Source organism: Muscardinus avellanarius, assembly GCF_963383645.1.
Source record: "Muscardinus avellanarius genome assembly, chromosome: 1".
Lineage (NCBI taxonomy): Eukaryota > Metazoa > Chordata > Mammalia > Rodentia > Gliridae > Muscardinus > Muscardinus avellanarius.
The window spans coordinates 68,108,207-68,132,128 of NC_137786.1; the positions used below are offsets into that span (position 1 = coordinate 68,108,207).

At 31.0% G+C, this 23,922-nt stretch overlaps 1 protein-coding gene across 23 annotated transcripts in view; it reads right to left on the reverse strand.

The window, feature by feature from the left end:
- Positions 1 to 23,922, reverse strand: part of SSBP2 (single stranded DNA binding protein 2) — a gene marked incomplete at both ends in the record, with an annotated part of 297,446 nt that overhangs the window by 35,256 nt on the left and 238,268 nt on the right. For 9 of the 23 annotated variants that reach the window (XM_080717342.1, XM_080717335.1, XM_080717330.1 and 6 more), the window contains 5 exons: positions 1,938 to 1,986; positions 7,445 to 7,512; positions 13,150 to 13,220; positions 13,910 to 13,976; positions 22,699 to 22,758. In XM_080717342.1, coding sequence (XP_080573468.1) covers positions 1,938 to 1,986; positions 7,445 to 7,512; positions 13,150 to 13,220; positions 13,910 to 13,976; positions 22,699 to 22,758 — 315 coding nt within the window. Of the gene's footprint in view, positions 1 to 1,937; positions 1,987 to 7,444; positions 7,537 to 13,149; positions 13,221 to 13,909; positions 13,977 to 22,698; positions 22,759 to 23,922 lie in introns of all 23 variants that reach the window. The other 14 variants (XM_080717328.1, XM_080717345.1, XM_080717331.1 and 11 more) reach the window with 6 other exon arrangements.

Consider the following 23,922-nt stretch of genomic DNA (forward strand, 5'->3'; position numbering starts at 1 on the left):
GGCACGTGTGTGCCGTGTACATACTACACAAACACACACAGCAGACCTCTCTTACATGTTGAAGAACTCAAGAGTTCAAAGTCGAGGAGGGAAAACATCTCCAAGATCAGAAAACTGAAATCATATTAATTTAAAAATTGACAGCTCAAATGTCAACCTGTGCATATCTTTACATGGTATCATTAAGACAGAAAAAAAATTTGTGTAAGTCAATCACTGCCACAAAAATATAAGAAAAATTCCTAGGATGTTATAGGTACATGGATGTGTGAGGATGGCAATTTTGCTAACAGGCACAAAGCAAAAGTGTAGTTGCTTTCTAGGATAGTAAGAGAGAAAACCTGTGTGTAACTAATACAATAAATGTGATTATAATACTTTGTTTTCCTCTAATTGATATTGATGATATTTGACAACTTAGTTGATAGAAAGTCAAGATATTTTATATATATATATATGGTTCTGGGGTTCCTGGAAGCCCTTCTACCTCTAGGCTACACTCCCAGACCTATTTTTATATTTTTATTTGGAAACAGGGTCTCTTAAGCCAGCGCGGCTGGCTTCAAACCAGCGCAATCCTCCTGTCTCTGCATCCCAAGCACGGGAATTACAAGCGTGCGCCACCACACCCGGCTATAGTAGTATATTTAAATCACACTGTTTTTGTTTTTTATTAACTGATATTGAATATGTGTTTACATTAACTCTTGAAGGGAAAATATTAAATGATTTAGAAAATTATATGTATTTTTCTAAAAAGTAAACAGAAACTTTTCTTGAATTGTTACTTTATTCCTCTGGTAGAGGACTAATATCTAGAATATGCAGAGAACTCAAAAAATTCACCTCTAAGCAAACAAATAACCCAATAATAAATGAGCTAGGGAACTAAGTAGATTCTTTACAAAAGGAGAAATTTAAATGGCCAATAAATATATGAAAACTGCTCATCATCATTAGCAATCAAAGAGATGCAAATCAAACTTCCCTGAAATTTCACCTAACTCTAATTAGAATGACAATGATTCAAAATACAAACAACAACAAATGCTGGTGAGGATGTGGAGAAGTGGGAACTCTAATACCGTGATTAGATTGCAAATTAGTGCAACCACTTTGGAAAACAGTATGGAGGATCCTTATAAGAATGGGAATGACTCTACCATATGACCCAGCAACACTACTTCTGGGTATCTACTCCAAAAAATGGAAACTAAACTACCAAACTAATGCATGCATTTCTATGTTCTTAGCTGCACAATTCACAATTGCCAAACTATGGAAACAGCCAAGATGTCCATCAACAGATAAATGAATTACAAAGCTATAGGATATGTATACATGGAATTTTACTCAGCCTTAAAAGAAGAACAAAATTACGTCATTTACAGGAAAATAGATGGAACTGGAGAACATTATGCTGAGATTAGTCAGTCACAAAAAATAAGAAATTGTATGTTCTTCCTAATATGTAGAAGCTAGGGTGAAAAGGGTCATAGGAGGAACTCTAGATGAAGAAGGAGAAGCTATAGATGAGCAAATAGAAGGCATACCTGGGGTGATCAGAATGGGGAAGGGGGAAATTCTCTAATTTCCAAGTACATTCATAAAATATCAAAGTCAATCACTAAGCCAAACACGAGAAGGAGGGAGGGAGAGGAAATGGGATGGGAACTGGGGAAGAGCTAAACGAGTGATGTGTGCATGTGTGCCTCTACTATCTTGTACTCCATTAAGATATATGACTATATAATCATTTTGTACTTTTGTTCTTCTTAAAGGCTGAATAAAATTCCAAAGGCACCAATAAAGATTAAAAATACAATAAAAAGGCCCATACAATGGATTGCACAGCTTTCAAAAGCAACAGACATTTTCATTAAATGTTACAGAGTGAAAAAAAATGCATATACATGAATGTATGTATATATACTCACTGAATTGGCATTTGTTGGGTTTGGCCAAGGTCTACCACCACCTGGACCCCTACAAAACAATATGATAAATAAAATTTTAACCAGTGTTTCAATGTTTCATAGAAAGTAATAACACATCATAAAATAGTAATGTTTATAACTCAGTATCATGTAATTTTAGTTTAGCACTGAAATTACTGGCTTTTTAATAGTTTTTTTTTTTTAGTTCTTAAATAAGAAAATTTGATCATACCATGAAACTGTTTTCTTCCCAAATTAAATTATTTTTAGTAAGGCCAGTTTCATTTTAATATACTTTAAACACAAAAGTGACAATCATCTGTGGCAATACATACATGTATCTAATTCATTATAATACTTTAGAGTAAAAAACTAATTATAAAATAAATATAAGCTATAATCTTGTGATATCAATAAGAGCCATCTGTATCTTATTTAAGGTAAACTTATAAATATGGCTATATAAAATGATTATTATTAAGCTACAAAGAAATATATAATGTATCTAAAAGTTATCTCCTTTTACATAGTGTTATGTTTCTTTATACACACAGTATAACATATTACTTCATATATCTATATACCAATCTATATTTCAGTACCATTGATGATTTAGTTGCTATTAAGTGAAGTAATTACTTTCTTGTTTTCATAATTTTAGTTCAAGGTGGTAGCCAGAGTATATATTGGGAAAAAAAGGAGGGACTATATGCCAACATATGACAGTATATTACTTAATTTTAAAGTGTAAGAGAATGTTCTGTATTTTATTCATTATTAGGATATAATTTTTTAAAACAAAGTTAATATCTAATTAATTAAATCAAGAGGTTTCACCTTCATGCTGCAGCACTAGACTACTGTCAGCTGTTCTTCTGTTGTTAGGACTATTCAAAAATTCCCTTTCCTCTAATTATTAGGGCAGTGAAAATTTTTTTTTATTAAAAACATGTCCCAAGCAGGACGTGGTGGCACACATTTATAATCCCCATACTTGGGAGGCTGAGACAGGAGGATCACATAGGTTCGAAGCCAGCCTCAGCTACTGAGTGAGGCTCTTAGCAACTTAGAGAGACCCTGTTTCCAAATAAAGTATAAAATAGGTCTGCCAGTATAGGCCAGAGGTAGAAAGCCCCTGGGTTCCACTCCCAGTACCACCAAAAGAAAAACGAAACTGTCCCTTTGCTCAAGAGACATTAAACTGAAATGACTAAATGTTAGATAATGAGGATATTCAAATTAGTTATTATATTACCCATATTTGCTTTGAATATTTATAACTGCTTTTAGTTTCATTTTGGGATTGCCTAGGGATGTAAATAGCATGAAAGAGCATGAATTCTGTCCTTAGGTTCTTTTAGGAATGTCCATGTACAATTTCTTCCTAGTTCAACTTGAGAAAAAGAAGAGAGGAAAAAAGATGCCAAAAGCGACTTGGCCAAAGTATCACCCACAGTGAGAAGGCGAGGGACACCTGCATTGTCTCTAGAAGTTGTTGCCCTTCCTAGATGATGGTGATTATGATGAATTTTACCATTAGTTACTGGAACATCTTAGAAAGATGATTTTAGACAGAGGATTCAATGTATGAATAGGCAGAAAATGAGGTGAAACATGGGATGTGTATTGATAAAATTAGTTATTATTTAGGTAGTAAGACCTACCCAAATGTTTAATTTGATATTAAATAAATCACAGTAAAGATACTGAGAAGTATTTATCTTAAGACACTATAAAACATACTATATTCAAATCATGCCAAAAATTTATATATAAGTGATATATAATGATGTCATACTTTTAAAATATTATAACTACATAATTACTATATAAATAGAATATTTTCTTTGTAAAATTTGTCTAATGTTAAATTAACACGCTAAATTAAATGTTGAAATAACACTTTAATATATAACATTAAAATAAATGTTAAATGTTATAGTGTTATAGACATTTATTTTAATGTAAATTTTTATGTAAGTGTTGTTTGAAGTAGAATCAGATAAGTTTGCTAGAAGTATTTTAATACTGAACTCAGCAATTCTCACTCTTTTGGAACCATCAATATTATCAAGAAAGTAATTTGCAAATTATACAGATATTATTTGGAATGTATATTTCTATGTAAGTATAGTTTGAAGTAGAATCAGACAAGCTTGCTGGGAGTATTTTAATACTGAATCCTAAATTCTTTGGAAACCTGTAAAAAGTGTAGTTAATCTAGAAATGTACTACTATTCACGTTTCCTTTTAAAAATAAGCTATAATGCATTTGAAAATATTTGCATTTTGGTCTTAGACTGAAATTCTACTTTAAATTCCTTAAATTAATGTTTGGCTTTTACTTCTACAGACTCAGTACTAATTATAGAAACACTGAGAATAATTTTTCATTTTAATTGACACTTTATATAATTTATGCTGAATTTAGAGGCTAAAAATAAAAGATATCAAAGTAACCATATCCTTTGGAAGTGGCCAATCATTGTTTTTAACAACACAGTTATCAAAATGTTGTTCTAAGTGATTTATTCTGCAGTAAAGGGACACAGTTTCCAGTTAGAATACAATATTTAATTACTTTGGTGGTTAGGGTTGGGTAGTTTTCTTTGTCATTATATTCTCATTCTCATTGTATTCTCTCATTATAAGAAAGAATGATGAGCCAGAGAAAAATCATTCAGATATGATTCTCTGGCAGGTCTCTTCTGACTTCCAACATTTGAATATAGGTAGTTAAGTGGTTTAAAGATGCCTTTTAAGTAAACACCATTCTAATGACTTTTCCTTCAATTTTGAAGTATTCCAACATGTAAAAATAAAATGACATGAGGTAGCTATAAATACTACTTAGATTTACTTGTGTGCCATTCTAGACTTTGTTTTAAAAATAAATTATGAAGTAAATATCAAGTAAGCTCATTCTGTTGAGTACAAAGAAGATAAATGTTTTAATTTTTGTCTCTTCAAGTTTATTTTTGCTTTGTTGGGGCCAATATCAATAAAATAGTTATTCCCTTTGATTTGAACTTTCACACTAAAGAAGATTTCCTACTAGAGGAAAACATTTAGACATTTATGCATGTAAGAAATCATAATTTATAAAAAAAATGGCAAATGGCACAAGACTCCAAATAAAGGATATCATAATGAACAATGGAAACTGAGGTTTGTAAATCTTAGAAGTTTTTGTTGTTGTTTTATGGTACTGGGGTGGAACTCAGGGTCACTCTACCACAGAGCTACATTCCTAGCCCTTTTTATTTTTTATTTTGAATAAAGTCTCACTAAGTTGCCCAGGCTGGCCTTGGACTTGCAATCCTCTTGCCTCAGCCTCATTAGTAGTTAAGATTATAGGTACATACCACCTCACCTGGCCAAGATGTAGAAGTTCTTTAAGAACCAGAAATATAATTAATAGTAAAAGTATTTAATAAAGATACTTAAAAGTATATCAGAATACTTAAATGAGAAAGCCAAATAACAATAAAAAATTATATTAAAAATTTCACCTTTATAGTCTAGGGAATTAAATGTGCTCATAAGCAAAGTTTGAATGGAAAGATAGGAGAGGAGGAAGGCTGAACTTGATTAATGAGGGTCTATATCCGAGTATGTGTAAAATTATGAATATGGCATGGTTACCCTGGACAATCATTGGTGGGAGTGGGTAAGGGAAAATGGGGGCAGGGAGGAGAGGGCACCAAGTATAGTTTAACTGTATACCATTTATGTTCAATAAAAATATGTATTAAAAATGTATTCATAAGTACACATTTAAGTATATTTGGGAGAAGTTGGATGTGGTTGTGCATACCTATAATTCCAGTACTTGGGAGGCTGAGACAGGAAGATTGTAGGTTCCAGTCCAGCCTCAGCAACTAAGCAAAACCCTCTTTCAAAATTTACAAAAGGGCTGGGAGTATACTCAGAGATAGAATGCCCCAAGTCTCTCTATGGTCACATGAAAACAAAATTTTTCTCTGAACCAGCAGAATCATGTTGATTTAAAGTTGACCATTTGTCCAATTATAATGAAAAGTAGTATACAAAATATTAGATACATTCTTAATATTTAATGATAATTCTGGCTTTATCATAGCATTCAAACTTATGTTCATTAAAATATACTGCATCTTTTGGGGGGGGGTTGTACTGGGATTGAACCCAGGGGCTGATTTAGATCCCCAGCCCATTTTACTTTTTAATTTTTAAACAGGGTTTCACTAAGTTGCTAAGGGTCTTGCTAAGTTGCTGAGGCTGGCCTTGAACTTGCCATCCTCCTTTCTCAGCCTTCCAGTATTGTGATTACAAGTGTGCATCACCACACCTAACAAATATATTGCATTTTAAAATGAGAATTTCAGGTAGGTATATTTTATGTATTTCTCAATTGTACTGGTATGAGTTTAAGCTTTTAAGAAAAACACAAAATATCATTAATTCCTTTCCATAGTGACCATTAATAAATAATAAAGGACTAAGCCTTTGAAGAATTCAAAAGAATCAGACTTTATGCCTATCCATTTTTATTTTAAAAGTGAAAAGATGTGATAGCAAAATTTTATCCCCCCATTCTGTTAGTTTTGAGTCAGACTGGTATCTTTCTACCTATCAACCTATTTTTAAATTTAGTAAAATTGCATTCTGTGCACTGGCTTCAGAAACTTAAAAAATGGCTTACATATATCAAAAGAACATATTTTTCACAGTATATTGATCTTCAGTACCACTAAATGATGGCATAAGCAGCTAAAACATGAATTGAAAGAATATATATTTGAAGAGATACCCACAAATCCACATGAAACACTATTTCTGATAAGCTCTCTTTAGGCCATACCATGGAATTAATCCTCTAGTGAATTAATGAAAGTTACTACCAAGTACCTAGTGTATACAGATTCTGAGGGCAAGTTGGATATTGAAAAATAAATACAAATTCCCTAACAACCTGCATTATATTGATTAATAGAAACAAATTCCTCTCTTTGGGTTGGAAAAGTCTTCCCAGTAAGAAATCTTTATTTTATTCCTTACTTAAATTCATCCTATGCCATAGGAAGTTCTTTAATATCGATGATATTACCAGAGTGAATTCTTCCTGTAATAGGAATGGTCCCAAAAAAGCAAAAGACACAAATATAAGAGTTAAAAACTCAACTCTTAGAATCACTATATATCTGTTAAAATGAGGTCAACAATATCCAATTATTTTCTTCTGTAGAGTTAAGTCACAGTCCTGGTGTCGGCATTTCTTTATTCTTTTGTACAGACTCTACATGGAGACTATAAAGGCATTAAAAAGAAAAATACTAGAAGTTGTTATTTATGTCATTTGAAAGTGGGGGAGGGGCAAGCCAATGGTTGCAAGGGGAGGAAGAAAAAATGAGAGATTATGTTGTGAAAATGAAACACGCTGCAGCTCATGTTTAGTCCGTTTTATACTACACACAGATTGAGGTACTAGAACACTTTACTAGACAATAATATAGCACTTTGCTTACATGTTCATTCCAGGCATTCCAGGGCCACCTAAAGCATTCAGTGGGGGTCTCATTGCACCTCCATAGTTCTGTAATGATAACCAAGGGTCAGACTACCACAAAACAAAAAAACAAAACCAAAGAGGAGGGGGGAAAGAAAGGAGAGCAGGTTAATGATTTCCCTACATAACTCCTAATGGGATAAGGCCTGCGTAATTCATTCTCTGAAGAGTCCATTCTTGTACTTTTGCTTCTATTTTAACAGTTACTTTGGTTTGTGTCCTTTAAAAACTACACAAACATGCAAAATTATTAGAATAAGTTAAATGAGTAGGTTATGGTTACTATTAGAATATTCAATGTATCTTTATTAAGTTTAAAGTTTCACATTAGTGAACTTTTTCAAATAAAATATTTCATAAATCCAAAATTCTGTTTTTAGAGAAAACATTATTCAACAGGTTTGAAACTGTCAGATTCAGAACAATTACATGAAGTCTGGGGAAAAAAATCAGGTAGGCTCAATGCAAAAAGTATAAATTTCTGCTCACAGAATAACATATCTAACATGGAAATGCACTAACATATAACAATATATAGAATATATAAAATAAGGTATACTCAAAATATGTATGTATAAATTATGACTCATTAAGCTTCAGTTAATATCTATTATATGCATTCAAAAGATGAAAAATATTTTATGCTTTAATACCCATATCATATTAGATTAGTTTAATTACCACTAGAGCCAAAACATCAATTTTATCACTATTATTAATATATCTTAACATTATCAACAACATTCATACTTGATTTTTGATACTCTTCCTTTTACTCTTCTGAGTATTCTTTTTCAATTTCCTCTGCCTGCTCCTTTTGTTTTGCAAACTCTTTAATATTTATTTTCACAGTATTGTTTTTAATACACCTTTTTGAATAATTCTATCTGCTACCATTTGCTCAACAACTATTTATACATTAGGAATTCCAAATCTTTACACTTTATAATGATTCCTTGCTACGTTCCTAGAAAAACTCACATGTTGAACTTCATAGGGGTGTTTTCATCTGATACCACCTCATACTCCACATTTCCAAAGTAAACTTTATCTTCTCATGACTGAGGTCTTTGTACTGACCTCCTCACATCTGTGGCTTCACCTCCACCCCAACAGCCCAATCTAATAATGTTTAGGAGCCTCTGCTATCTCTTTTCCTTTCAACTCCCATATTTAATCAGTTACCAAAGTCTACTAATTCTGTCTTTGCAACAGCTCTTAAGTAATGCTTTTCTACCTATCACTAATTTTTGACAGGTACTGAGACTCCTGTATTATCTTAACTGGCCTTTCCTATTCACTCCTTTTCTTTCGCAGCCTATTCTCCATACATACTCCTGGAAAAGTTATCCTTCTAAAACTCAGCCTTAATCATGTCACTTAAAAGCTATGATGAACCATAGTATCTATCAAATAAGTCTAACCTCTCAGTAAGGCTGAATTAGGCTACTTATAGATGGGCCCCAGTAGATTTTTCCTGCCTGCATTTCCCATCATTTTCATCGTCATTTCCTACTTCCAATAATATTCTCTAGCCTACTGAATTTCTTAAAGTTCAGACACATAAAAAAATACATCTGTACTCATGTTTACCCATCATCCTTGGACTTTTTTGTATTAGGTACAAAAATGACAAAGAAATAAATCAATGAGAAGTCTGATAACTCTGAAAAGATATACTTGATATGTGAAGTTACCTAGTTACATGTTATTCTCATGATTTACTTGATCTTACTTTAAGGAAATGATATTTAAATATCTAAGTTTGTGAACTATGGGACAGTAGAATGGTTTCTATTTACACTTGAGCCATTGGTTAAGAGTAGAGCAATTTCCTTTAATCTGTAGATAAAGCATGGTGATAGTAGCAACAGCAATACTAGCAAAAGTGTTAGAGAAAAAAGTTAGTGATTGGACAAAATATGAATGGCTAACTAGAAATGCTTCAGAAGAAAAGTGTCTCATTTTTGTCTTATAAGATTTGTGTTTTATTATGAAAATGAATTTTTCATATAGCTCTAAGGAAAAATACATTAGTTTGAATATTCTGTCACTGACTCTTTTTTTTAGTGATCTCAGGCCAATTATCTTCACAATGATCTCCCAACCTTAATTTCCTTATCTGGAAAGTGATAATATTATCTTTCTTATAGTTGTTATAGGATAAAACAAATATATAAAGAACCGATGAGAATGGTTGACCAATTAAAATCATCATACTACAAGTGATCAAGAACTATAGCTGCTACCTCTTTCTTATGACTAATAACACAGTAAGTCCTCTGTTCATTAGCTTCCCAGGAGTTCTCAACTTTAACAGAATTACTTACTTGTTTATGTGATTCCTCCTTGTCATTACATACAGTGCGCACACATTTTTCTAGACTTCTTATGTTATCTAATAGATTGTCTAGATGTATATGCATCTCTACTAAACAGTAAGTGCCTTGAAGACAGTGTCTTTTTTATTCATCTTTATATATTCAGTGCTCTAGTATGGTACCTGGCACATAGTAGGCCTTCAAAAATGATGGTCTAATTAATCTGAATTGTCACAGAAAATGAGTACGAAATAATTCAATATATTACATACTTGATACATTTATAAGGTTTTTATTTTGTGAATAATCCAAAACAAAAATAAGGAAATATACCAAGTGCTATGTGTTTGTATCACCTTGAACCTATAATTACAATGCACTAATAAAAATATTTTTAAAAAGTAAAAAGATATCAGGAAGAAAAGAAAGAATAACAACTGGCTCTCCAAGTGCTAGCAACACAGGCAGAATAGGAAGAGCTAATTTAGGATAACTAAATTTTAAAGCTGATGGCAACTATATAATTCCATCTGGCTTAATCTCTATTCTAACATAATGTTTCTGACAAAATGGCTGTTCAGACTCTGCTTATAAAGTTTATCAAAAAGTCTGTCCCTGATTGAACAGTTTAATTTCTAGAAAGTTTTCCCCTATACTGAGCTGAATCCTACCATCTATGATAGATTTTAAAATATGAAATCAGTTTATTCTCTGTTGATATGAGGGCTCATCATGTATTCTCATCTTACCATCTCTTCAACTCAAGTACCTAATTTGGAACTCTTACTTGTATATAATTTACTTATCCTTTAGATTTCTAGAGGAACTAGAAATCACCAGGTAGTTTTAGTGAGTTTTTATGTTAATCATATGGTACTTGCTCAGTTTAATGAAGGTAATCTAAGCAAACATTATAAAAGCAAGTAGAAAAATGATTTCAAAGATAAATTTTTCTTAATAATTTTGCTTGTCTATTGAAAGGATACTGATATCAATTTAAAATTCATGTATTGTAACTATACTTAGATCTAAAATAGATTAAGAAATAGAAAAATATGCCTGACTCTGAAGCAAATTTTTATTTTTTAACCCATGCAAAAAGTTATTACACATTTATTATGTTTTATGTGTATTTTACTTAAATAAGAATTACTGAAGAATATTTGAACAATATATATTTCTTTTCACCTAACATGTTACTAACAGACAGGACAGGTTCAATCTCAGTGTACTTTTTTGGGAAAATTTGACAGAGAAGTCAAGTAACAAAATTTGATATAGACCAATAGTATTAACCTTGTTGAGTAAGACACTATTAATATTTATTTATAAATGATGTTTATTGTTTTTCTTTTCTTTAATTGTTCCAATAGATAACTAATGTCCCCTTTCACCAGACTTAACTAAAAATTATGGAAGTAATATTTATGAAAGAAAAGAGGTATATACTTTGTTTATAAGGCTAGAGATAACATTTCAGAGACTTTCTACAATTTATTTTAAAAAGCCAGATGATTCCACTAGGATACTACTGATCAAAATGAAAGAAATAAACTCTCTTTGATTTTGAAAATGTAAATATTTACACTTACACAATAAACTAAGCCATTCAAACTATAATAAGAAATTATTAATCAGAAAAAGGGTTTTGTTATCTGTTGTAATTTACTCATAAGATAAAACATATAGCTCTTTATAACCCAGAACATTAAGACCAGTTAGCTTTTATATTTCTGAATTTTCAAATGAGATCCAAGTGTTTTATATAGCTTACATAGTCTGGTATATCTCTTCAAACAATGCCAAACTGACTTAAATCAGACACTAATTTTTAAAGGATTAAAACTAATACTGATGATAGTCTGTTAATGACAAAGTCTTAAAGTGTGCCTAGCTAAAAAAATAAGTTAACTGAATGAAGAATGACAACTAAGTTACAGGCAAGACATTTCGATGCATATTTAAAATTCATCTACTAAATTTTTTTGGGGGGAAGAATTCTTTAAGTTCTGTACATGCAAATTGGTTGGCATAGTTTATTAGAGACTAAAAGTACATTTAGTCAATAAAATATCCTATAGCTCTTATAACTTCTATTTATAGCTTAATGATGGCTAGTTCACGTATATCATCATTTCTAATATGAGTAAAATAGATAAATAATTTAAATATCTAAATAAAAAATTTCAGAATTGTAATAAAATATATAGGCACCTTAAGTAAAACAAATTGATTTCTTTTGGCTTTGGGACTGCCACATGTATTTAGAGAGTGAGTTTTTTGTGTACTATGGCATTTCCAAGAAAGTTGGTTAGACGCCTCATGTTTCAATAAGCTTTGTATTATTGTATACTGGTAGAATTTCCTAGGCCTAAAGCACAGTATCTGGGTGTCTGGCTCTTAGGTATTTGGCTCCTTTGGAGGTACAAATAAATATCAATTTAATTCTTTAAAATCAGATACATGAAACAAACTCTTAAAACTGTCATTTATAATGCTTGTAAAAGCCAGATTTATGGCATTATAACCTATATCCCAAGTGGTAGAATTTAAATTTTTGAATTTGGGATTAGCTTCTTTATGATATGTCATAAAATTAGTTTCTGTGCAAGCAGTTTTTCCAAGGAACACAGGAGGATGTTTGATCTAAAATAAATGATAACTCAAGACAACCCACCTACCATGTTACTAACAGACAGGACAGGTACAATCTCAGTGTGCTCTTTTGGGAAAATTTGACAGAGAAGTCAGGTAACAAAATTTGATATAGACCAATAGTATTAACCTTGTTCAGTAAGACACTATAAATGTTTATTTATAAATGATTTTTATGGTTTTCCTTTTTTATGAAAATATGATTGTATATAATAAATTATAATTGGCATTCTTTAAAAGATTTATGGAAATATATTTATGTTTATCCTATTTAATAAATTAATTGAGTTTCATTTAGCTATTTCCTTTCATAGCTAACAAAAGAGCATCAGTTATCTTTTATAATTATTATTATAATGTATTTCTGTAAAGTATATTTTTTAAACTAGAAGAATGTATGATAGTACTTTGTTAAAATATTGTTTGTTGTCATATCAATTCAGAAATGTCACAAGCATGTTATCTTCAAGACCTAATATTCATGTATATCAAAACTTGTGTGTGTACACTGGGGATTGATCCCACATTTAACACATGCTAAATATGTGCTCTACCTATGGAGCGACACCGTGAGCCCCAATGTATATCATGACTTTAATACATACACTAAAATCTAGCAAACAACAGTTTATTTATATTAATTGAAGGCAAAAAGCTCCACATTTAGCTTTTTGCACTGATTGTTTACCTGTGGTCCTAAGGGCACCATGCCTCTTGGAGGAGTCATTCTCTGCATTGGTCCACCCATATTTGGATGTCCTAAAAATAGAGTATGAAATATTGATAATGTAATGGCCATGAGTGCTAAACTAGAGGCTAGCTCCCCCCCTGCTAGGTGTCTTACTGTCAAGTGATGGTGCCATTTTTATCTTGGTTTCTGTGGCCACTTTTCCATTTCTGATACCACATAACCACACTCTTCATTAATGTCCAAGTTGAAATTTTTTTCTGACTCTGGGTTGAATTTCTTTTCTCACAGCATTTGCTCCTCTTTCCTTGGAAGAGTACAATGGAGGTCTATGTATCTGTGGTAGCTAAGTACCTCTATGAAAGGACCCGATGACTGAGATTGTTAAACTAAACAAGTCATTTGTCACGTGGTACCCTCTTTCCTTCTGTGATCTTTAAAGTGAACTAATCCCTTTGAAAAATGGGAGAGGAAATACTAAATGATGGAATAATTTCGTTTCCTACTTATTAGGAATGATATAAAAGGTTATTTAGTAAAAATACAGAATTTTGGGCATTTATGTATTCTGTTTTTATATTATCATCACACTTACTATTATATATAACTAAGAACTATCTAAAATATAAATCATTTAGTCATGTTACCTATAACGATGAAACTAGTAAAATTATACAAGGTATATACAAATAGAATTTTCCTTAAAAATAAAGAATTTCCTCATTGTTCTGTGCATCAATTTCAGTTTTACTTTATTCACCTTGTTGTCGTGTTGGGTCCATTCCACTGGGGAGTAATGGCTGACTTCCTGGGACACCTCCAAGTGCCTAGCAATTTAGTAAAACAAAAAACAATATTGTAAATATTTGTTAAAAATAAGTGATTTGACACTTCCCTATTAAATTCCTATAACTACATAATACATTTGAGTATTTCTCAAAATTTTTATTTCTCACACTAATTTATAAATTTTATAGTTCTATATACCTAACATAAGTACGTGGTTCTAGAAGATTATACCTTGCCCAATTTTGGAAAAAACAAAATATGTATTTGGGATATGCATTAAAACCATTCTACTTTTTACTTAGAAGTATCACATCTTTTCCAAAATTTATTTTGCTAAGAATATTGAAATAACTAATTTTTGCTTCTTAAAAATAAAGTTACTTTTACAAAATATTTTACTTATTTGATATAATAATACAGTGGGACTTTTAAATGCCAAGTGACTAATGATTTTTTTTTGTAGTTACAACTTCCTTAAGAAACTATTCAGAAAAACAGTTCAATTAGGTTCAAATATAGTTGTTGGAGCGGCACTTACAGCTGGAGTAAACTGTAAACTGGGTGATCCTATGCATATCTACATACAATATACAAAATTCTAGTTAGAATTTCTATAAAGATTCACTAATTTAATGCAGGAAGTTCTTATCCAATTAGTTAAATGTTTAGATATTAAAAATTAATATTAATAAATTTACACAACCAGATTAGAACTTTTTCCTTAATTATTTATCACTCAGGATGCAGTAGAGAATTGTAATTTCTTTTTTTGCAGTACTGGGGATGGAACTCAGGGGCATTCTACCTCTGAGCTACACCCCCAGCTCTATTTTTTTATTCTTTATTTTGAAAGAGGGTCTCGTTGAGTTGCAAAAGGGCCTCACTAAGTAGTAGCTGAGGCTGTCTGCAAACCAGGATTCTCCTGTCTCAGCCTCCCAAATGCTGGGATTACAATCATGCACCACCACGCCTGGCTAGAGAATTGTAATTTCTGAAGCCATTTTTGTGGTTCTTTAAAATTTTGTGCTTGCAAGCACACTCAATGTATGTTTATTGAGTTTCTAGTCTCTGACCTATTCCCTGCTTATCATTACAGGTTCATTTTCTTGCTACTGCCATACTCATAGTCTAATTTCCACCTACATCAAATTTCTTTAAGTTTTTTTCTACCCTTGCTTTCCACCAATAATATCCATATATTAAAAAAAGATACATGCACAAGTTGAAAAAAAATTAAGAGCTAGGTGTGGTGGCCCACATCTGTAATCCCACTTCTTGGGAGGTTGAGATAGGACTGAAGGTTTGAGGTTCAAGAACAGCTTCAGCAATTTAGAAAGACCTACAACAACTTAGTGAGACCCTGTTTCAAAGTAAAAAAAAAATAATGGGCTGGGGACATATTTGGAGGTAGAAAGCCCCTCGGGTTCAATTCCCAGTTAAACAAGCAAACAAACAAATAAACAAGACAAAATACAAAATGAACTAAAAAAAATTTTCTCAGGGATCTCAAAGACCTTTAAGTGGACATTGCTTACATCTTTTAGATCTCAATTTTAGGATCACTTCTTCTACAGGTCAGCCTAGGGTAAGTCGTGTGTGTGTGTGTGTGTGTGTGTGTGTGTGTGTGTGTGTGTAAACTGCCTGTGTAAAGAACTCTCAGATACTCTGACCCAAATTCCCCACTGTTAACATTTCATTGCATTTGCTGTATCATCCTTTCTTCTTCTCTTCTCCTTTCCTATATATATATATATATATATATATATATATATATATATATATATTCCTATTGTGTGTGTATACATATATATATATGTGTGTGTGTATGTATATGTGTATGTATGTGTATATATATGCACATATACATATATGTATTTGTATATAATATAGTTATATATGTATAATCATAAATATTTTCCAGAACTACTTAAGAGCAAGCTAAAGACATAATACCTCATAAACTTCTAATTATTGCAAAATATAGCTCCCCAAACAAGTGTCTTCTATAAAATCACCATTTTGACCATTTCAAGTAAAAAAAATCAACACTGATACAACACTACCATCCAAGCCACAAAGCTAATTTAAGTTTTCCCAATTCTTTCAGTAAGATTTCATTTTCTTCTGGGTATGAGAACATCATGGAACACATGTTGTATTTAATTGTCAAGTCTATCTGAGCTCTTCTAAGCAGGAACAATTCCTATTGTATCCTCAACAGGTTTAAAGAGAACAAGCCTTACACTTTATAGGATGACTCTCTGATGTTTTTTCGTGACCTAGATTCAGGTCATATTTCCTTAGCAGGACTAACACAGACATCATGTGATGTTCATCTCAATTTGTAACCTCTGAGGGCACCCTACGTTGACTCACCTCACTACTGATGATGTTAAAATCTTTACTGTCTGATTGTGTAGTGTCTGCCAAGTTTTTACACCATAAAATTATTATTTTCACTTTGTGATTACTTATATGCTTAGAGGTATTCTGAGGTTGTCCATGCTTCATCGTATTTTATCAGTCCATCACCCACAGCCTCCACTAACAATTCCTAACCACTGTGATGGTACCTGTCCATTAAGGTTTCTGTTTTTATTAGCTGGCATTTTACTGTGTATGTGTGTCAAAAACAGTGCTAACCTTATATTTATTATACCATTCAATCAATGTTTACCACAATTTTGTGGGATTATTTCTATTAATCATTTTGGTTATTATAAACAAAGTTTAATACATAAGAAATCTGTTAATTTGTTTATGGTTATATTACTTATAAGTTAGTAGAGCCAAGGCTTAGAATCACAGAGCATACTCTAAAAATTCTGAAAGACAAGCCATAAGCCTTGGAAATTAAAAGAAATGAAAATACAAAATTTTGTCAAAACAGAACTACTTCAATGGAGGAACTGTTTGTGTCATACAAGAATTGTCTACAAAGAATATATCATGATTCTAATAATAAGTCCTTCTAGGAACTTAAGATCCGGTAGATATTTCCTATACTAAATGCTTGTGAATGATGAAAAAAATCGTGAATTTCTCCATGCTTTTAAGATATAATTCATTTAAATTTTATCTGCCAAATATTTTTTATTGGGCCCTACAATTACATGATATGAAGTAGAATCAGATAACTTAAGAACTATTAGAACTAGAAATATATGAATCTCTCCTATCCTTTTACAGGCAAGAAAACCAAAGCCCCACAAGATAAAAATATATACCCAGAGTCATATATTGTTGCTTCTGGGACCTAGGGTGTTTTGCATTTAGACCCTTTTAATAACATTACTATTATTTTAGTTTTTTCTATGAAAAGGTAATATCAACAAAAATATATTAAATAGAGAAATATACTCCATGTAGAAAGATGTTTGTTTTATAGTACAATTCACTATGTGATATATATTTATTTTACCTTTTTTCTCTATTTCAATTACTGAAATTATGATGTTAAATGTACTAGTCCTTTGCCACATGCAGCTATTTAAATTTAAATTAATAAAATAAATACAAATTAAAAAGTTAAAAATGCAGTTCCTCAGTCACACACGTCACATTTCAAGTCCTCAAAGGTACCCAAAATACCAAAACTACTATTGCATATGTCACTAAAGATAAAGAACATTTCCAACATCTCTGAATGTTTTATTGGGTAGTGTTGCAAGAAACTGTATTTAGTTTATTCATCTAGAATGACACCTTGTACATACTAAATCTCAACAGACATCCATTGAATAGTTATTTCTGAAAGAGATTTTGTATGGCCTATGAATAAATGGCAGTACATTCTTTATATTAGTTTATATCCCAAAAGTATACATCTGATAAAATGACTATAAAATAGTGCTTTTTTTTTGGTGGTACTGGGGTTCCTGGAAACCCTTCTACCTCTGGGCTACACCCCCAGACCTATTTTTTATATTTTTTAAATTTGGAACAGGGTCTCCTAAGCCAGCGAGGCTGGCTTAGAACTTGTGCGATCCTTCCGTCTCCCCCTTCCAAGCACGGGGATTACAAGCGTGCACCACCACGTCCGGCTAGTGATATGTTTTGATAGAAAAATTAAACATTGTATTACAAATCTCCATATAACTATAACTTAAATTAGGTAAGATTGTATGGGAGTCACTGAGTAAATTTTCTTGGTTTGAGAAAGAAAATAGACTTTTTTTTTACTTCCAGACAAATTAATTTTTTAACTTTCTTTACTCTCCAAAGGTAGAAAATAATTGGAAAAACACACACACACACACACACACACACACACACACACACACACACACACACACACTTTCCAAGATAAACTACAAATTTAAAGTCATAAGAATTAAAATATGTTTTAAAGTAGTCTCTTTAAATTTCAAATAATAATTTAAAATATTAATAGTATAAAGGACATAACAAAAATAAAGAGATCCTAATAATAGAAAGTGATATTCAGAACTGGCCAAAGAAACTACTTCATGTTTTAAATCATTAACAGGTAGTTTAAACAGGTACAAAATAAAGTTAGAGTTTCTCTATAGCAACTATAAAACTATTCCTTATTCAGTAGAAAATATTTCTCATCATGAAGTTGCACTATTTCTTGTGTTTACATTGATATTACTAAATAAAAGTCAAACTCTACATACAAAAACTTTTATAAAGAAAGTTATTAGTAAAAGATATGCTAAGTAGAATTTATCTTGAATAAGAGAACACATTATGAAGAGTAAGTATAGAGTCTGTTTGAACATAGGTATTGATTACATGAATAAATAGTAAATTTATTTTCAGTATATTAGTAAATCTCTAAACAACTTTTTCTCTGCTCAAATAGCTGATGATATTTTCCCTTTCTCAAAAGTCACAGAGTCTTTTTAAGATTTGTGTATCCTTAGCATCCATTATATTTTCTCCTTACCATACAGGAGCTATATATTAGCTGTTAGTAAAAGATAATCCTATATATTGAATTACCAGGTAATAAAATATTGATATTTTCATTTATCTATGTATATAATTATAATATCATTTTCTAATCACAAATGTAATACCAGTTCAATGCAAATTTTAATATTACTGAAACTTAAAACAAGCAAAATCCCTCATCACCCTGCCACCCATATATGGCATTACAGGGTTGTTTTTTATTTTTTATTTTTTTGCTTTTTTTGTTGTTTTGTTTTTGACAAATGTGAGGAAATGTGTGAGCAGATGGATGAATGGGATAAATTCTGAGACTGTACATTCATGTAGCAGAGGTAATACACACACATATGTTTTTGTGCTTTCCTTTTTACATTTGGAAATATCATAAACATTTTAGCATATCATTGAGTTTGATTCTAGAGTGTGCTTTTTAATATCTGCATATTATTTAATTAAATATATTGTAATTTATTTAGCTACTCATCTATTATTTGACAGATATATTTGGGGTCTAAGTAAAATGGTCAGGTATAGCATACTTTTAGGATACTAAATTCAACTTTAGCATATAAAATAGACACTAACTTTGACTTGTGTTATCTCAATTCATTTGTATGTTGGTATTGTTTCAGGAATGGTGAGAAAAAGAATATAACATTTAAAAATTCCACAGGATCATCACATCAAGTTTTTCTTGGAATCATTCATTAACAGCCATTGTATTTCTGGCTGTCTTGATTCTTCAACAGAGTGCTAAGGAAATACTGTGCATTTTCAGATTAGACTTTTTCCATGAGAATGTTAGCCCTGTTTTCCAAGTTATGAGTGTTTCAACAAGGTTCCCTTCTGAGAGTTGAACCAAGACTAGTGCAAAATTGTATAGTTAAATATATTTTATTTCTATATTTATAAATATGTTTATTCTGTTATATTCCATATTTTTGCAATTGACTTTTTCATTGTTTTAGATACTATGACCAATTTCTATATTTTTCATCATAATATCATACCATATTCAAAATACCCAGTATTTATAACATAGAAACAGTATAAACCATTATGAATTTAGTATGAAGCCACAAAAACATTTTAGAAAAACTTAAATTACAATCTGTAGCCAAATAATTTGTAATTATGCATTGTGAATGTAGTGACTAGTCAATACCACTAAAAAGGTTAATGTTTTCCCTTCTCTTTTTTTTTAGATACAATCTATTACTAAGGCAAAATTTCATTAGATTATTAGATAAAATTTACATTTAAAATATTTTATCTGGGTGTGGTGGTGCATGTTTGTAATCCCAGTACTTGAGAGGTTGAGACAGAAGGTTAGAAGCCAGCAGTGTGTGTGGGGTTACTTTAGCAAGAACCTGTTTCAAAATAAAAAATAGAAAGGGCTGAGGATGTACCTCAATAGTTGAACTTCCCTGGGTTCAGTCCCTTGTTTCATGTACCCCAAAATATTTTAATGTGCTTATTTTTATATAAATAATTCTAATTAGTTAACAAAAATAGTTATACCAATTCTACTTTATGACTATATGATAAATCATGTTTGTGCTTGAGAGTTCATGCTAGTGAATAGGTTAAAATTTCTTAAAATTATTAAACTACTAATATGATTATTTTAAAACAGTATAAATATAAATTATTATAAGTTTGGATAACAGATATTTGAATTAATAAAGTTTAGCTGAGTGTGTGTGGATGTGTTCATGCATGTGTGTGTATGTGTGTATGTGTGTGTGTGTTGGGATAGATTAAAAAGAGACTCTTAGAAGAGCACAATTATTTTAAAATACATTTAAGTAGATTTGGGGAGAGCTTACATGACAACTATTATCTTCAACTTTTAAAACAGTTTCTTTAAAAATTCCAAAGATACATCTTTGTTCTTCAAAAATTTCAAACAATCTGGTTTTAAAATTTCTCATCCCATCCCCAATACCAACCTCTTCCTAAAAGTGTATCTCCCATTTTGATACTCTATAGATAAACCTAGAACAGTATCTTATATAATGGCAGACATCTGAAGAATGTCTAATAAATACAATTCTAATAATTCATCACATTTTAATTATTATTACAGAATATATAGTCAAAATATTCTGATAATACACAAGAATTTCATGTTTCCCTAATTCAGATTTTCAGAAATCTCCTAGATCTATAAAATATACAAAGCCATGGATGGTGTGTTTGAAATATCATGAAAACATCAATAAAAGATGTAATTTTATATCTTTTAAAAAGAAATTTAGAGCCAGGCGTGGTTGCGCACTCTTGTAATCCCAACATTTAGGAGGCTGAAATAGTAGGATCTGGGTTCGTGGACAGCCTCAGCTACTTAGTGAGGCTCTCTGCAACTCAGTGAGACCCTGTTTCAAAACAGAGAATAAAAAAAATAGGGCTGAGGGTGTAGGTCAGAGGTAGAATGTCTCTGATTTCATCCCTGGTATTGAAAAAAAAAAAAGAAAAGAAAAGAAAAGGAGAGGAGAGGAGAGGAAGAGAGGGGGGGGGGGATTTAAAAGACTTAGGCACCCATACAAGTAGATCTGACTGCCAAATACATAGAGGTTTACTCACACTTAGAAAACAAAATTCCCGTATGTTGAAACACTTGGTATCTATACATTTCTCTTTCCTATTTCATGGCACATTCCCCTGGCCCAATATACGGAATGCAGATTCAGTTTGTAAGAGATAATGTGGGGACTGCCAAGCATTGAAATTGTGGGATGACCCAGCACTGTTTCCTGTTTAAACTTCTCCCCTGAGGGTGAATCTGGGTACTGGCATTCCCTGCTGTGCACTAGAAGCAGAGAACATCAGCAAATTGGGAACTTCAAAAAAGCATAATTTCAATAGTTTGGACAGAAGAAGCAGAATTCTGTTGCTATTAAGTGAACTAGGAACTAGGAACTTTCTTGTTTCACTTTTGGTGGTGAAGAAAGTGGATATGCAAAGAAAATAAGAATGAAACAGAGCTTATTGTGATGACTGGGTCTGCTTTATATTTGGGATATGAGTGTGCAAATAACATGAGAGAAAGTGACAATTGTTTTAACATACACATCCTACACTAAACATTTAGCTTCTTCTTATATGCATGCATGTACATCACCTGTATCTTAAAGCTGAACTTGCACTTCTTTGCGAGTAAAAAATAGTGCTTTTTTTCTTTAGCAAATAAATATTATGTTGATAAAAAAAACTATTTGAGAATAAAACTTCAGAGCTCTTGAGATTAAAAATGAAAGATTATTTTTAAATATTTACTTATTAATAGATCTAAACTTTTTAGAAGCAGCTAATTAGTTGCCTGATATGCCATTATAATTAGATAAAATTTATTTGAGTATTAGAGCTATGAGGTTGAAGCTATATTATAGAAAAGTAAACCAAACTGTGTCAATGAAAATTTCACTGTCATCTTTTAATTGAGAAGCCAATTAGCATTTACCAAAATTATGTAAATCTTTACAATGCCACTCAAAGTACAGGGTAGACTCTAAGGGTCTTTTTGCTGTATAAGTCCAAACAATATCTATTTCAGGGTTACAGGCTACATATAGTCTCTGTCATGACCATTCAGTCTATATTATAGTGTAAAAGTAGCCAGAGACAATATATAAATGTATCTTTGTGATAGCATTTAAAAAATAACTAGCCCATGGGGTATGGTTAGCCAAACCTTGAAGAAGATTATATAGTTCTGGAAGTAGCATTAATAGGGTAGAGAAAAGCTAATTTTATATTTTTATGTGATAAAATATCTGTAACACTTTCAATATATCTATTGCTTTTTAAATAAAAACTTAAATAGCACATAAATCTTACCTGGTTAGGTATCCTCAGTGGGGGCCTTGGACCTCCAGGGTACCGAGGTGACATAAAAGGCTATTGAAGTAAAACAAATAAATAAACAGAACAAAAATCACAATGTAAAATGCAGATCTGAAAATAAACAACTTTAAAATTTTTTTGAATTATACAAAACATAAATCCATTTACTTTCCTATGTGGCTGAATTCAGTACAATAAAGACTTCTAAAAAATCATAATTCTATTTTTATTTTGTAGGATTATCTGGAAATTTTTCTAAATAAGATATAGAACATAAAATATAAAAAAGATACTAAAGTACAGTAATTTTTTAGAAATACAAATTATTAAGATGATAGCTAGTTGGCAAAACTAAGATAAAAAATAGGCAACTGAATTCTAATAAAGACTTCAGGAGAAGGCTTATTGGGTATTTTATTATGCAAATTAGGTTCTGAATATATACTCATTGCTGAATTATCAGGTTTGATTGTCTATTTCCTTTGACAAATCTAAAGTTGTCAAATTTCATCTTTTCTTTGTAGCTCTATTTAATAATGGAAAAATTTTCTTTTCTAAAGGTCATTTGTAATAAAAATAAAAAAGCCTTGGCTTTTTGCTTATTATAGATTTGTTATAATTCAAGATTGACTATAAATTTTAAAGGTAAAAATTATTTGTACATTTTGATTATATATATTATGAAGTATATACATTTAACCAAAAGAAAAAGGCCTTACATTAAAAATCAAGTTAATATATGTATTGTTAGATGATTTAGAGGCTAACCTAAGATTAATTAAATCTTTCAGTCCAGAAACAAAAAATATGTCCTATAAGTATTATTTTAGTGATTTTACAATGTTGAAAGAAAGAAGAATATTTTAAGTCACAATATTTTAGGTACCACACTTTTTTTACTTTGTTAAATTATTCAAAATTTCATTTTTGTTATTTTTTACAAATACAAAAACTACAATTTTGCCTAATTATTTTTCAGTACACAATTACTTAAATTTAAGATTTTTTAGATACAATAGAAGAATGTCATAAGCTTAAAGTTTGAATAATATCAAACAAAATAAGAGGAATGTTCTAATATTAAATTGAGACTCAATTTAACAGGTAGCAAGTAGATAAAGAATAGGGCAAATCAAATTCTACATTTCTGATATATCTTCTACAAACATTTTTAGAAATTAGGATTGCAGTTCATGTTCGGGACTACACACTGTCCAG